This window comes from Silurus aristotelis (assembly GCF_946808225.1).
Source record: "Silurus aristotelis genome assembly, chromosome: 26".
Taxonomy (NCBI): Eukaryota; Metazoa; Chordata; class Actinopteri; order Siluriformes; family Siluridae; genus Silurus; species Silurus aristotelis.
In genome coordinates, this window is record NC_139599.1 from 8260721 (window position 1) to 8277253 (window position 16533).

General features: G+C 37.8%; 1 protein-coding gene and 1 long non-coding RNA gene across 2 annotated transcripts in view; one reads left to right on the forward strand and one right to left on the reverse strand.

Moving 5' to 3' along the window:
• Nucleotides 1-6709: 6709 nt before the first annotated feature.
• The window catches only part of LOC310720792 (ATP-binding cassette sub-family G member 4-like), a 28878-nt gene continuing 19054 nt past the window's right edge, over nucleotides 6710-16533 (reverse strand). Inside the window, exons 8-16 of the mRNA XM_083531860.1 lie at nucleotides 16113-16236; nucleotides 15658-15772; nucleotides 14640-14785; nucleotides 14448-14546; nucleotides 14183-14351; nucleotides 13937-14037; nucleotides 9463-9621; nucleotides 9243-9361; nucleotides 6710-8455 (exon numbers count right to left, since the gene is read on the reverse strand). Coding sequence (XP_083387986.1) covers nucleotides 8230-8455; nucleotides 9243-9361; nucleotides 9463-9621; nucleotides 13937-14037; nucleotides 14183-14351; nucleotides 14448-14546; nucleotides 14640-14785; nucleotides 15658-15772; nucleotides 16113-16236 — 1258 coding nt within the window. The 3' untranslated portion in view covers nucleotides 6710-8229. The remainder of the gene's footprint in view (nucleotides 8456-9242; nucleotides 9362-9462; nucleotides 9622-13936; nucleotides 14038-14182; nucleotides 14352-14447; nucleotides 14547-14639; nucleotides 14786-15657; nucleotides 15773-16112; nucleotides 16237-16533) is intronic.
• On the forward strand, nucleotides 9631-13947 carry LOC310720924. The gene is made up of 3 exons (XR_014531866.1): nucleotides 9631-11583; nucleotides 11928-12648; nucleotides 13854-13947. It is a non-coding gene; the product is annotated as an uncharacterized lncRNA (long non-coding RNA).

Genomic DNA, 16533 nt, shown 5'->3' on the forward strand with positions numbered 1-16533 from the left:
GGTGGTGGATTTCCGTAGGCGCAAACACACCATCACTTCCATTGGTAAACATTCAGGGAAAGGACATTGTGAGAGTGGACTCTTACAAATACCTGGGTGTTCACCTAAACAACAAACTGGACTGGACAGACAACATTGAGGCAATCTACAAGAAAGGGCAGAGCAGACTCTTTTTGCTGAGGAGACTAAGGTCTTTTGGAGTGCAGGGAGAGCTACTGAAGACTCTGTTGTGGCATCAGCCATATTCTATGGTGTGGTCTGCTGGGGCAGCAGCATCTCTACTGCAGACAGGAAGAGACTAGACAAGCTGATCAGGAAGGCCAGCTCAGTCCTGGGGATTCCCGTGGACACTGTACAGGAGGTGGGAGAAAGGAGGATGGTAGCAAAACTGTCATCATTACTGCAGAACGCCTCCCACCCCCTGTATGAAACTGTTACCTCGTTGAGCAGCTCCTTCAGTGACAGACTAAGTGTCTGAAGGAGCGATACAGAAGGTCTTTTCTCCCTGCTGCTATTAGACTGTACAATAAAAGCTGCTCCCAGTGAACCATTAACTAAAATACACACTGCTATTACTGTTCAATGGTGTAATAGTTACTGTTTTTACTGTTTTACTATTTAATAATACTACTGTGTGCAATATTACCTGCAATACGTGCAATATTACCTGCAATACGTGCAATACCACCTGTGTGCAATACAACCTGCAATACGTACTTTCCCTCATCTGTATTTATACATTGTGTTGTGTATATACTTGTAATATTATAGTATGTCTTATTCGTCTATTCTTTTATATATTTGCATTTATTTATTTATTTTTTTCATGCTGCTGTAACAAAGAAATTATCTTATCTTAAATTTTACTTTATTTATTTATTTATTTATTTATTTATTTATTTATTTATTTATTTATTTATTTTTATATCCTTTTGTACTTGAATGCTGGACAGTCGTATAAAGCATTTGACTGCATGTCGTATGCATGTGTATGTAATGAATAACATTTGAATTTTAATTTATAAAAATGTGTGATTAATTTGTGATTAATCGTGAGTTAACTTATGCTTCTTTAGCTTTACTTACTGCCTCAATTTGGCATGGCATGGAGGTGATCAGTCTGTGGCACTGCTGAGGTGGTATGGAAGCTCAGGTTTCTTTGACAGTGAGCTTCAGCTCATCTGCATTTTTTGGTCTCTTGTTTCTCATCTTCCGATTTCAGATTCTCTACGGGGTTCAGGTCTGATGAGTTTGCTTGCCAGTCAAGCACACCAACACCATGATCATTTAACCAACCTTTGGTGCTTGACATTGCACCCCATATCATCACAGACTGTGGAAACTTAACACTGGACTTCAAGCAACTTGGGCTATGAGCTTCTCCACCCTCTCTCCAGAATCTAGGACCTTGGTTACCAATGAAATACAAATACTCTCATCTGAAAAAAGGACTTTGGACCACTGGCCAACAGTCCAGTTCATCTCTTTAGCCCAGGTAAAACGCCTCTGACGTTGTCTGTGGTTCAGGAGTGGTTTAAAAAGTGGAATACGATAACTGTAGACAAATTTCTTGACACGTCTGTGTGTGGTGGCTCTTGATGCCTTGACCCCAGCCTCAGTCCATTCCTTGTGAGTGCTGCAATTCTCTCTGTTGGTTGTGCATCTTTTTCTTCCACACTTTTTCCTTTCACTTTACTTTCTGTTAACATGTTCGGATACAGCGCTCTGTGAACAGCCGGTTTCTTTGGTAATGAATGTTTGTGGATTACCCTCTTAGTGAAGGAGGTCACTGATTGTCTTCTGGACAACTGTCAGAACAGCAGTTATTCCCATGATTGTATAGCCTAGTGAACCAACCTGAGAGACCATTCTGAATGCTTAGAAAACTTAGCAAGTGTTTTAAGTTGATTAGCTGAATGGCATGTTACTATATTCTATTTTTATGAGAACCAAAGACTTAATTTACTTCAGTTTGTGTGCATTTAATGTATTTAATACATGAGTTTCACAATTGAGTTGAATTACTCATATAAATTAGCTTTTCCACAACATTCTAATTTATTGAGATGCACCTGTATATGGGGTACCAGTTAAAAGCACACACCTTCTCCTTCAGTTAAGTTTTTTAAATGTCATTATTTTTATCATTGCATATTTTTAAGCATAAGCATATTTTTGTATATACATCTTTTTCTCTCATATACATCTTTATATGTCCTTATATTTTATATATTTTTTATAATTTATTTATCTGCCTTCATTTTTTTCTGTTTTATTTTTCTCCCCATTCTATTCCCTCATGCCGGACCGTCGTGGTAAAAGCATTTTACTGCATGTCGTACCCTGTATGTATGTGTATGTGACAAATAAAATTTGATTTGAACATTGTACATTAATTCTGAAGACATGACTATGTAGGAGGCAAATTAGTATTATTTTATGTGTAATATTTTTTATTCATAAAGTAAACACATTTTGCTTTGATGACCACCATTTTCTCAGCCAGCCTCTAAATGTTCCGAGATATTCTCGAGCTGTACTCAGTGTAACCCAGAGATTTTTACTGATGTGGTGCAGGGGGGAATGAGGGCTTTTCCAAAAATTTCAGCTTGCGTTTTTTTGTTGCATTTCCAGTTGTAAAATCAAACCTCTTTTGCGCTTCATTTTATTGATTGGCCTGGGTCACCTTTAGATCTAAATGCTCACATACAGTATACAGTATAGCAAAGTCAGCATATTCCTTACATGTATTGAGGATGTAATGGATAATGCGGTCTAAATGAACTTGCTATCTTGCAACTTCTCCTCATACCATAAGTGGTAGATGATGGTTGGTACTGTGATGTGTAATTTAAAGGTTTTTTTTTTTTTTTTTTTGCTTAGGGGCCAAACAAACCTTTGTTTATGGCTATATGTTTAGCTAAGCATTTGTATCAACTTCAAATAAGTTTATTTATTTTTTGGCATATTTGACCCTGCCAGAGATGATGGATACTTAGAAAGAATAAATAGAGATATTATTAATATTTACTTAATGGCCTATTTTTGGAAATGTCATGCAACAGCACAATGATCCACAGCAAACAGGTGTAGATAATATATAAATGCATTTATTGTAATAATTTGAACAGAGTCCAGAATATATAACTTGCATTTCTGATGAGACAAACATAAACAAAATCAAACAAACATAAGTGTGAAAACAAATGTGAGAAATCCTTTTTTCTTTGCATGCTGTTTTTTTTTTTTCACAATCAGCTGTGCAAGCCATGCCAAACCAGAATGGCTCTCGCCTACAAAAATCAAAATACAATTACTTTTTTCTTTTCTTTTTTTCTTTTAATTTCGATATTGCAGTGGTCAGCAGAATCTCTTTTTCTGACTGAAAATACTTTTTTAAGACATTGTATACTGTTGCCATGGCATGCACATTGCATCTGAGAAAAAAAGAAAAAAAAAGATATTACTATGGTGTTGCTGCAGCAAAGAACAGGAACAAATGTGTCATTATGAACAATGTATCTTTTCAGACATATATGATATGATTGACACAGGAGAAAATAGGATTTGCCATATAGGCATCTCTTTTTATGAACCTGTTATTAGACATGTGTGTGTTTGTGTGTGACATTGCAGAAATTGAAATACAATGTTAACATGTAGAAATGGCAGACAATCACCTGAACTTCCATGATATATCAGAGAAGAGGATAGAACACGCACTAGGCACAGAACAATACTATTGCTATTAGAATCAGGTTTGACCCAACTCTCAATTATACAGAGACATTAAACACCATATTCTTTAATCTCTTACTACATTTCAATTGGGGAGACATTATCTGACTTTCCAGCCCTGCCCATTAAGACTAAAGCATAAGGACAAGCTTATAATAACAAGCTGAGTACTTATGTTACAGACACCAGGTTGCTATTACATCTTTTTAGGAGTGATCCCATTTCTAAATCATCATTTTCAGTCAGACCTGTCTATACTCAGTCAACACTATATGACAGAAAAATGGCAAACCTAAACCTGTGTACTACAACCTTGAATTCATCAGTTTACATTATCCAAATTCCCTTCACAATTTTATTGCACACTTGTCCTCAGAGCCCAGTTTGAGGCAGCAGCATGTAGAGATTGTACAAGGACAAGAGCAATCATCACTTTACAGTAAGTGATAGGTGATAGTTCAACAGAACTTAGTGCTAATATTTTTTTTTACTTTTCTACACACCAGTGTATCAAATTTTGTCATTGAAATGAAAGGATCCATGTTAAGAGTCTGGGTGTTGTCCTTGCTAGTGCATTGTCTATTGAAAAGCATGTGAACAATATTACTCAGTCTGCGCACTTCCATCTACGGAACATCAGTCGTCTTCTTTTGTTTTCCCACATCCAATTCCACAGCTATTCTTGTACATGCTCTAGTTACCTCATGCATTGATTATTGTAACTCTCTTCTGTTTGGGTTACCTCACAACCTCCTTCAAAAAACTTCAATTGGTTTAGAACTGTTAAATATCGAATAGAGTAAAAGATTCTGCTTCTCACTTTCAATACTTTTCATAATCTTGCTTCCTCATAATCTCTCTGACTTGCTTCATACTTACACCCCAAAGCGTACTTTCAGATCTTCTTCATCTGTTCAACTTATTGTGCCTTCAGTTCTTTTAGTCGCTATGGGGTCTAGGGCATTTATCTGGGCTGCTACTCTTATAATTCTCTTCCACAGTCTACATGAGAAAGTGACTGACCACTTTTAAATAATACCTTAAAACTCATCTGTTCCGATTACCTTTTTCTGATTAATTTTTATCAGTTAAACAGCTGTTGTTTGTCTTGTTTTTATGATTATCACTCAATTGGATGGTATCTTTGAGTGTTTTGAAAGGTGCCTTTAAATAAAATGTATTTTTATTATTAATATTATTAATATTATTATTATTATTATTATTATTATTATTATTATTATTATTATTATTATTATTATTATTACCCTTATTATTAGTAGTAGTAGTATTAGTATTATATAGAATATGCCTGAAAACAAATATATAAACAACAAAAAAAAGTTTAGTTAGTAAAAAAAGCATGACATATATAGGTGTGGAAATAATTCATGAGTAACATGAATTCCTATATGTATTTGATTCTGAAGTCACCATGCACGTTACATTTTCACATCCATCTCTAGCACTGCACATCATAGAAAAATAAAATAAAATACAAATGAATCTGAAATAAAAAGATCAGCACTGCACATCTACATTAGTGTATATACAGTGGTGTGTTTTTGTTTGCCCCCTTCCTGATTTCCTATTTTTTTGCATGTTTGTCACACTTAAATGTTTCAGATCATCAAACTAATTAAAATATTAGTAAACGATAACACAAGTGTACACAACATGCAGTTTTATAAATGAAGATTTTTATTATTGAGGAAAAACAAAATCCAAAACTACATGGCCCTGTGTGAAAAAGTGTTTGCCTTCTGTTAAAACTGTGGGTTATCACACCATACATTTCGCTAGCCACACCCAGGCCTGATTACTGCCACACCTGTTCACAATCAAGAAATCTCTTAAATAGGACCTGCCTAACAAAGTAAATTAAAAGAAAAGAGCCTCAGAAGCTAGGCACCATGACGAGATTCAAAGAAATTCAGAAACAAATAAAAAAGAAAGTAATTGAGATCTATCAGTCTGGAAAAAGGTTATAAAGCCATTTCTAAAGCTTTGGGACGCCAGCAAACCACAGTGAGAGCCATTATTTACAAATGGCAAAAACATGAAACAGTGGAGAACCTTCCCAGGAGTGGCGGGCCGACCAAAATTACCCCAAGAGCACAGCGACGACTCATCCAAGAGGTTACAAAATACCCCACAACAACATCCAAAGAACTGCATGCCTCACTTTCCTCAGTTAAGGTCAGTGTTCATGACTTCACCATAAGAAAGAGACTGGCCAAAAATGGTCTGCATGGCAGAGTTCCAAGATGAAAACCACTGCTGAGCCAGAAAACATCCTGATAATAAGACTTTTGGGAAAATACAAGTCCACCTCTGAACGGCTGAAGAAAAACAAAATGAAGGCTTTGGAGTGGCCTAGTCAAGTCCTCACCTAAATCCTATTGAGATGCTGTGGCATAACCTTAAAAAGACGGTTCATGCTCAAAAATCCTCCAATGTGGCTGAATTACAACAATTCTGCATAGATTAATAAACCAGAATTCCTCCACAGCGCTGTAACAGACTCGTTGCAAATTATCGCAAACGCTTGATTGCAGTTGTTGCTGCTAAGGGTGTCCCAACCAGTTATTAGGTTTAGGGGCAAACACTTTTTCACACAGGGCCATGTAGTTTTGGATTTTGTTGTCCCTCAATAATAAAAACCTTCATTTAAAAACTGCATGTTGTGCTCAGTTGTGTTATCTTTTACTAATATCTAAATTAGTTTGATGATCTGATACCTTAAAGTGTGAAATCAGGAAGGGGGCAAACACTTTTTCACACCACTGTTTGTATGTATGTGTGTGTGTTTGTGTGTGTGTGTATATATATATATATATGTGTATATATATATATATATATATATATATATATATATATATATATATATATACACACACACACACACACACACACACACACACACACACACACACACACACACACACACACACACACACGCACACTCGGGTTATTATAATTACGTATATTAGCAGACATAACACATAGCATGAATCAGCGCCACATCGTGTCCATTGTCAAGTAAGACGTTTGGCATTGCATTGCAGTATTGAAGAGGCTGAATAAAGTAAGCAGTTACACTTAAGTGTACAGGGAGGTGCTCATAAATAGACATTTGAAGTCCATCAAGCAGTATACAATAAGCCATAATGTGGCACAGACTGTCCATCCAGCATTTTGATAAAACATAGTCTGGTCAGCTGACAGTAGAGCTGATGGCAGAAATGATACTGAGTAGTCAGTATGTCCTCCAGTTATGAAAGTCGAGCAAATAGTTTCGTAGTAGATTTAGGAATTTTCATTTACTCATATAGTAAAGGAAAGGTTAGGAATGCATTGTTTCCGGTTCCATTTCTTTCAAGAAAATTGTGGCTTTCTTTTTTTCATTAATTCAGGAAAAGTTCTTTACATTGTATTTCAGTTTTTCCATTCACAATCATTTCTTTAGCCTCATGTCCAGTGTAGGCAGCAGGGCACATTTTTCATACTCGGTGTCCAATAATCCATCAATAATTCATCAAAAAATGGAAACCATATCTTTATCCTTTACTTTTTGGAAATTGAATGAAAAGCTCAGAGCAGAAATGTCATTGGTTTACATGATGAACAAAAGTGTTTTTGTGTTCATCTGGGAACCCCATTCTCAGGTAGCACACATTAGGAGCACTTGCTGTACTTCCTTAGATCTATTGACGATAGAGCTAAAGAATGTAGATCCATTCTCCCTTGTTTTATTAGATGTACATTAGTAGGGTCAGGTAGATGTTGTGCTGCTTTGTATCTCCAAGGAAGAACATAAAGGAAATGACAAGGACGTGCTGATCAGTATGCTGATTAAATCGTTTCAGACAAAGGAAAATACAGTCATACTGCAGAACAATGCTGTTTGTGATTGTAATATGAAATCAGTTAATCCAAAAGGAAAATTTGCAAACTGTGGGTTGAGCCTTCTTTTTTTTTTTTTGGTTGTTTGACAGGCACTTGCTCACATACTGCCTTGTTCATCTTTAAGCCTGTTCATATTCGGAGAGGCCATAATGTATAGGGCAAGTAAAAGATTGTCGGCTGAGACAAATGCTGCTCTGTGGCGCCAACCTCATTCACCAACCTTCATGCTCCTTCTTAAACATAAGTGCTTGGTCATCATGTTGTACTGTATTTAATACAAGAACTCTGCATGAAATAGAACTGGGGGAAAAATAATTAAATAAAAATGCATAAAAAAACAAAACAGTCATCTGTTGGCAATATTGACCCTGCACTGTTCAATTATTATCTAATTGAAAGAAACTGAAGCATATAAAAAAAAAAAATCCATCATTATGCAAAAAAATTATAAAATCCATTTGTATTGAATAAAGAATTTGGTGGACATTGCACAGTTTTATCTCCACAATATAATTGTTATCTGAAACATAATGCCATGTGTGGGTTTGTACAAAGTAAAACAAGCATAAAAGCTGATGACATGCCCTAACGTTCAGACTTGACTTTGTATCGCAGCACTAGGTAAGTGGCGAACCGAAGAACGAGGAAGAAAACCCCTAAGACTATGAAGTCCACATAGAGCTTTGCATCTTCTACGTCCAGCAGCTGCAACACCTCTTCTGGCTTCTGGAACTTGCAGACAATGCCTGGGCACTCCAGGTCTGTTCGGTTCAAGCCATAAATGGAGAGGATCACACCCTCGAAGCCATACCTGTAAAAGTAAAAATATATTAGATTGTAGCTTGACTGGAAGTCTTAATTCAGGTTAGTCAAAAGTTTTTGATAAATTTTCTGTAAGGACATTTTTCTAAATTAATTTTCTAAGGAGTTCCAAGCTCTTTAAAGTTTCTAATACTGATAAGACTTCAGGATGAGAGTTTCTCTTTAATCGATGCATTTTTGTCATATTAAGTTCAAACGAGGAAAAAAAGGAGCTTGGCAAGGGAATGACTTTTAGCTTTTATAATATAATTAATGACAGGGTTGACTAGTTTGCTCACATCATTCCATGACATATGATAAAATAATTAAAATTGACGATTAAATAAGCAGAAGCATAAAGTGTTGGCAAGCTTGCACCGTGTTCCAATAAGACACACTGTGAGACAAAGAAGAACAAAAACATATGATTCAAACATTTCATTTTCTACATTTATATTATAGATTTATATTTGATATTTACATTCATATAAAAAAAGTGTCACCCCAATAGTCGCAATCATGTAATTTCTTTATATCAAAACGTATGGATGGCTGCAATGGTATAATCAAGAACTTATCTTGCAGAAAAAAAAAAAAAAAAAAAAAATATATATATATATATATATATATATATATATATATATATATATATATATATATATATATATATATAAAATTATTGTCTCCAGATATATGGATTCAATGTAACTCAAGTCACCAGCTCTTAAAAACCTAAATCGTACAAGTTAGACCTGTGCCATAACTCATTTATTTTAATTATGAAAGCTGCCACTGACCTGACATAAGAGAGATAGGAGCTCCACTGTAGGTATTTTGGGATGGTGTCAAAGTTAACAAAGAATCCAGAGAAAAGCAAGACTGGAATGGCTGTCACTGGTCCTACAAATGTAGCTACCTGCAATGAGAAATAGTGAGCTCAGAAAACATTATCGAAAGTTCAAGCTTATTCATGTGTATAAGTATTTATGTATGTGTATCTGTGATGTATTGACCCACCTGCAGGGAAGTGGAAGCAGCTCCAATGAGGAGCCCCAGAGACTGAGCCACCAGGGCAGTGGAGGTGGACAGAGCCATGAAAAGGATATATCTGCCCGCTTCTGGAGGCTGATCTGTCATCCAGTACACTATACTACAGTACATTATGGGACATAAGACCTATGTGTGTGGGGCAGGTGGAAAGAGAGAAAAGAAAATTTAACAATAGAGAGATCTTTTAGTGTGGCTATTTTGACAGTGAGAAATAAGTTACAAGCCCCCTGTTGCCTGTAAGGTGCAATTGCAATAAAAACAGTGACCAGCCTTTATACTTCTATCATTGAAGATGCTGTTGAAACAGACTAGAAATTTATTAAGAGATGCCTGTTAGATAATGTGAAATCTGTATTTTGAACTGGAAATAAAAAACTATGCCTGATCTAATGCATAGACATAATCATAGTAAATCGTGCTTGCATTTTACCCTCCACCAGGGACAAGTGGCCAGAAACTCAGAGGCCGATGAACAACTTATTGCATTGAATATGCTGCCAGGGGCAATTTCAGAGTAAGGAATAAACAGAGCACGATGAAGAAAATTGTAAATATTCTATAGCACCAGACCCAAGCTTTGAGGTACATGCCTGCAGTGCCAGGAATGGTAACACAGTCAGCACTGTCAAACACATTCATTTAACCCTGTGAAGTCTAAATTACAAACCTGAGTCAATAAGTAGGATTGAGACAAAAGAATAGTTTTCAGAATATGAAACCAGAACAGCCAAATGTCTTAAAATTTAACTCTCAGTCTCCTAATAGGTGATTGAGGGCCCTTGACTCACCAGTGGTTTGGCCACCAAAAGACACCGTCTACCACTATACAGCACCAAAATGAACATCCATGAAGAATAGAGGTGGCTGAAAACATGCAAACTAATTTAATCAAGTAGCCACTCTGGTGCAAGAAAAGCAGTGGCCTTGGTAAACCCCATGGTCAGAACGTTATGTCCCATTCCAGATAAAAAAAAATTCTAAAGGACAGTGGTCCTTGTCCAGTTTTTAGAATCTATTATGTATTTAAATCTACGAGCTAAGTTATGTCTATCTATTAATACAAGAAAAATGGAAACCAGAACTAGCCAATGCTCCAAGTAACTGTTACATCCTGATCCATCCCATCAATATAATGACAGGTACATAAATCACACAAGGTACAAGGTGAAAAGAACACACTATGTCTTACACAGAGGTATGAAAATGGATTTGGCATCAATTAGCCTGACCTACCAGGTCAGCTCAAGGATACAGGAGCCATGCTGTCCAGCACATACATATAAGAGAGTAGCATTTGCACCCAGAGGTGGTTCAACAGATCATGAAAATTCAAAAAGCTTAGACAGCCAGCAAGTCCATTCACTGTCAGATGTCTAAACAATGGAACTGAACAGCCATCTAATACAAGACAAAATATCCTACAACTGACCTCATGGCCTACTCTATGCATTCTCATGTCCTCCAATGAAGCATCAATCAAACTCTACTCGACATCCCTGAAACAGGGCAGCAGTTGATGCCCTGTCACACACTGACATCAAACATGAATAGGGAGGTATGACACCTCTGGCCAGGCCATCATAGGATGGTGTACAGACTGATTGCTATGTCATTAACAGCTCAGGAAATTATCATAAACGCTATAAACCTAGCACAAATGGCTTTGCATGCCTCCCTACAGATGTTGGCTCACACCTTGTCTAAGAGTCCCTTAAGGCCTCTCTGGATAAACCCAAACTGGATTCTGGTTTCGAACTGGCAACATTATAACAGCCCATTTGCATCAGCTGGTAATCTAAAGGTTTAACAACAAGCTTATTGCTAAATCCGAGGTTATATGTTTAAAACCGGGCAAATGACTTGTAGGACTCTAAAGTCAAGTCGAGTACATTGTCAAGTACATTCCATACATTAGAATTTAACTGTCAACCGTTAACTTAATTCGATTAAAATTAAGTCATAGAATGTGTCATAACAAGATTTGTAGTACTACTTGAGCTGCATGAATTCACTCATCAAATTAGATATTTATTTACGTTTACATTTATGAAAACGTAAATTCCATTTTATTAATACCCCCTTGGAGTGGTGGCTCCAGCGGTTAAGGCGCTGGGTTGCCGATCGGAAGGTCTGGGGTTCAAGCCCTGGTATCGCCAAGCTGCCACTCTTGGGCCCTTGAGCAAGGCCCTTAACCCTCTATGCTCCGGGGGTCCCTTACGAGGGAAATATCAAGGTCCGTGACGTCGGAGTGACGTGGGGCCGCCTTCCCGTGGGCTCACCACCTGCAGGAGGGACCGTAAGGGACGGTGCTGTGAGGATTGGGCAGCAGTCGAAGGCGGGGGCCTGCTTAGACTGCTGCCCCCGCGACCCGAATTACGGTTAAGCGGGAGAAAATGAATGAATAAATGAATGAATTATACCCCCTTTTCCAGTGCAACTTACCATCGAGCATGGTGAGAATTAAGGGTCTTGCTCAAGGCCGCAGCAGTGGCAGCTTGATGGTGCTGGGATTTGTAGTTCGTTTTTACAAAAAGCTATCCAGTGTCAAAATTTAATTCTGGAGTCATTTCACTCTGACACAGCTCTGAAAAGTATCCTACACTTCCAACATAGCATCTGTAAGGCTTGTTTTTTCTGCCACTTCTGCGAGTTCCTCTGAGGCTGCACAGTGCCGTCTCACTACCGTATTTTTGCGTATATAAGACGCACCCTGGGTGAGGGGTATGTAAAACTTTTTATAAGACGCGTCTTATATACACGAAAAATACGGTAGTGAGATGGTGACGTGGCAAAAGCCGGCGATTGGTCATGCTGATCCAGATAACCGACGTTAAGTGGCAAATTTGCCCCCGCTTGTGCTCGAGATATTAGGGTTTGTCGACATAAAAGAATCGACATAACCGATTAAAAAATGCTAAGACAAAGCGAGAATTTGGTGGTTCCACTTCAAAAACGTCGACTTAATAGGGTTGGCGAATTAACCGAGGTCGAGATAAGTGAGTTCAACTGTACTATTAAATCAACATAACCCCACCTATTAAGGTGAGTGTGGTGATTATATCTGAGCACCCTTGTTACTGAACTCCAGTCAGGTCTTGAAAAAATCTTATATAATTTGGTATTTTATATATTTTATCTGAGAGTGTGCATCCTGTCTTATCTATACTCACCGGCCACTTTATTAGGTACACCTGTCCAACTGCTCGTTAACGCAAATTTCTAATCAGCCAATCAGATGGCAGAAACTCAATGCATTTAGGCATGTAGACATGGTCAAGATGATCTGCAGCAGTTCTAAACCGAGCGTCAGAATGGGGAAGAAAAGGTGATTTTAGTGACTTTGAATGTGGCATGGTTGTTGGTGCCAGACAGGCTGGTCTGAGTATTTAAAAAACTGCTGCTCTACTGGGATTTTCATGCACAACCATCTCTAGGGTTTACAGAGAATGGTCCGAAAAAGAAAATATCCAGTGAGCGGAAGTTCTGTGGGCGCAAATGCCTTGTTGATGCCAGAGGTCAAAGGAGAATGGCCAGACTGGTTCGAGCTGAGAGAAAGGCAACAGTAACTCAAATTACCACTCGTTACAACTGAGGTATGCAGAAGAGCATCTCTGAACGCACAACACGTCGAACCTTGAGGCGGATGGGCTACAGCAGCAGAAGACCACACCGGGTGCCACTCCTGACAGCTAAGAACAGGAAACTGAGGCTACAATTCACACAGGCTCACCAAAATTAGACAATAGAAGATTGGAAAAACGTTGCCTGGTCTGATGAGTCTCGATTTCTGCTGCGACATTCGGATGGTAGGGTCAGAATTTGGCGTCAAAGACATGAAAGCATGGATCCATCCTGCCTTGTATCAACGGTTCAGGCTGGTGGTGGTGGTGTAATGGTGTGGGGGATATTTTCTTGGCACATTTTTGGGCCCATTAGTACCAATTGAGCATCTTGTCAATGCCACAGCCTACCCAAGTTTTGTTGCTGACCATGTCCATCCCTTTATGACCACAGTGTACCCATCTTCTGGTGGCTACTTCCAGCAGGATAATGCGCCATGTCATAAAGCGCGAATCATCTCAGACTGGTTTCTTGAACATGACAATTAGTTCACTGTACTCAAATGGCCTCCACAGTCACCAGATCTCAATCCAATAGAGCACCTTTGGGATGTGGTGGAACAGGAGATTCGCATCATGGATGTGCAGCCGACAAATCTGCAGCAACTGCGTGATGCTATCATGTCAATATGGACCAAAATCTCTGAGGAATGTTTCCAGTACCTTGTTGAATCTATGCCAAGAAGTATTAAGGCAGTTCTGAAGGCAAAAGGGGGTCCAACCCAGTACCTAATAAAGTGGCCGTTGAGTGTATATTGATATAAAGAGAATATAGTTAGATAGAGTATATAATATAAATTTTAAAAAGATTAATGCCATACCTGGAATGGAATGTCAGCCATGGTCTTTGCTAGGTAGTAAGCCTTTAAACTGTACCAGTAGTTCAGATGCTCCCTCATAAAGACTGACATCTCCAGAGGAACTGCAACAATAGCACAAAATTAGCCAATTGAACAAAAACAAATGCACGTTATAACTTATATAGCCACTATAACCCATTGATATTAATAATTACCCTTCATCAAAAAAAAGGACAGACAGAAAAAGAAGCACAACCCAGTACTTACATGTAAGGACAGTGGGCATTAATGCAGCAAACATGAGGAAGAGCATGGAGAAAAAGAGGAATCCAGTGTTGTTGAACACTTTGCTGGCATCATTGCCAATGTTCAGGTACAGCAGACCGATCAGAACTCCGATACACAAATGTGACATCACCCTCAGGTGGGTCAACACCTGGACACACAATAAAAAATTCCCAAACCATAAAAATGAAAAATATTTAATTGTATTAAACTATTTATCATGTTGTAAAGATTAAAAAAATCTTACCATGTCTCTGCATATAGTTATAAAGGTTCGTTTAAAAAGAATGCAGAACTGTGTGAGTGTACTGGTGGCAAAGGTATGTTTTTCAATTTGTCCTGACTCCTGTCCAAACAGAAGAGAACATGTGTGAGGAATAGAGGCACAATGGACAGGGATGACAATGTTTGTTCACCAGAGAGTGCATGTGCCACTCACGTTGTTACACTGTGATGGACAGGAGGTTGTGGGATCACTCTTGTCACTAGAGTTCTTTTTTTCACCCTCTGAACACATGCCACCCTGCACTGCCTCGAAGAGCACAGGATTTAAATCACCATACTCTCCTGATGCCACTTCGATTACTGTAGAACACATGAAAGCACACAGAGTTTGTAGGAAAGATTAAGAGCCTTTAGAGGATTTCTACTGTCTACAAACTATTTAGAGAGTAGAAAAAACAGAACATGTAATTTATGATAATACTGCTCATATACACTAAATGGCAAAAGGTTTGTGGACACAATCATCCCACTTCCAGATTTAATCAACCCATTGCCTGTGTTCTAAATCTTAAAAATGCAGTATATCATATGTACATAGGTAAAGCGAGAAAGAAAAAAATTACATACACAAAATAAAATGTAACACTTTGTTTAAATGCAACAACAAAAAAGTTATCTGCTATTGGTTAGCAGACAGGCTGTCTGTAAATAATCCTACACAAAGAGTACATTTGCTAGACATGGAGTCTATCTGTATTCTGAATGACTGCAATCTTTCATCGGTTACTGTGTCTAGACAATGTCCTCTATGGCTGGTAAAGGGTTGCATATGATGTGTTCTGCCATTCTATCCGATGTCTAGAGAGACATACAGTTGTTGTCAAATCTACAGCTATACCCTAAAATGACCAATCAGTATGATCTCTTTGGTAAAGCAGGAGGGAGTTGCTAAGAATATAAACTTAGTGCGCTTCTCCAGAAATTAGAGTCTCTGGCTGAACATTTTCAGTGATGTGTAAGGAGTTTGCTACTCTATGAAAGTAACTTACTACTATTGTATATCATATTGTTACAAAGCATTTAAAATGGACAAATATAACTTATTTTCCAAGTAAAAGATTATACATCAATCTGACTTAACACAGTTTTTAATTAACATACCCCCAAACATGCACATACACACACACACACACACACACACACACACACACACACACACACAGAGTACATACTGAAGTCTGCAGGATTGTGGTAAGTAGGGCAATGAAGACCCAGGTTCTTCAGATAGGGGATGAGATATGGGACTGTGCCCTTGTATATGCACTGGCCCTGACTCAGAATGTACAGCTGCAACACGGAGCACAACAAAAGCAGGATGCAGATTAGACACTACCAATATTATATAATTAATACATAAAAACTATCACTATCCATAGTTTATTTTAAATTCTAGTATTAACAAATATTGATGTAGCATTCTGTGGTACATCCCTGCATAACTATTTAATCACTAATGTTATAATTAGAATTGCTAGTCAATCTGTATGAAAATACCACAGCCCAGACTTATGTTTACTATCTACACTTCTTTATTTTCAGTCTAACTGCTACAAACATAAATCATTCTTATAATTATAATTATTAAGTGTTCATTGTGTTAGTTTTTTAATTTAATAGTGTCTAGTACCTTGTCGAACATCTCAAAAAGTTTAGCACTGGGCTGGTGAATGGTACAGATGATGGTTCTTCCACCCAGAGCAAGTGACCTCATTAGAGAAACCACCTGGTAACAGGATGCACTGTCTAGACCACTAACACACATATATATAAACACACACACACACACACATACATACACACACACACACACACACACACACACACACACACACACACACACACACACACACAAATAGATGCAAATACAGTAGTGTAAATACTTACATTGCTGAGGTGCAAGCATTTAACAATGACTTTTAAAATACATAGTTGGTTACAAAACATCATATTTGCCTAAAATTCAGTCATTGTTATGTACACATACTGGCCACTTTGTTAGGAATGCCACAAACAACAATGCCATGATTTAAGTCAATGAGATTACATTT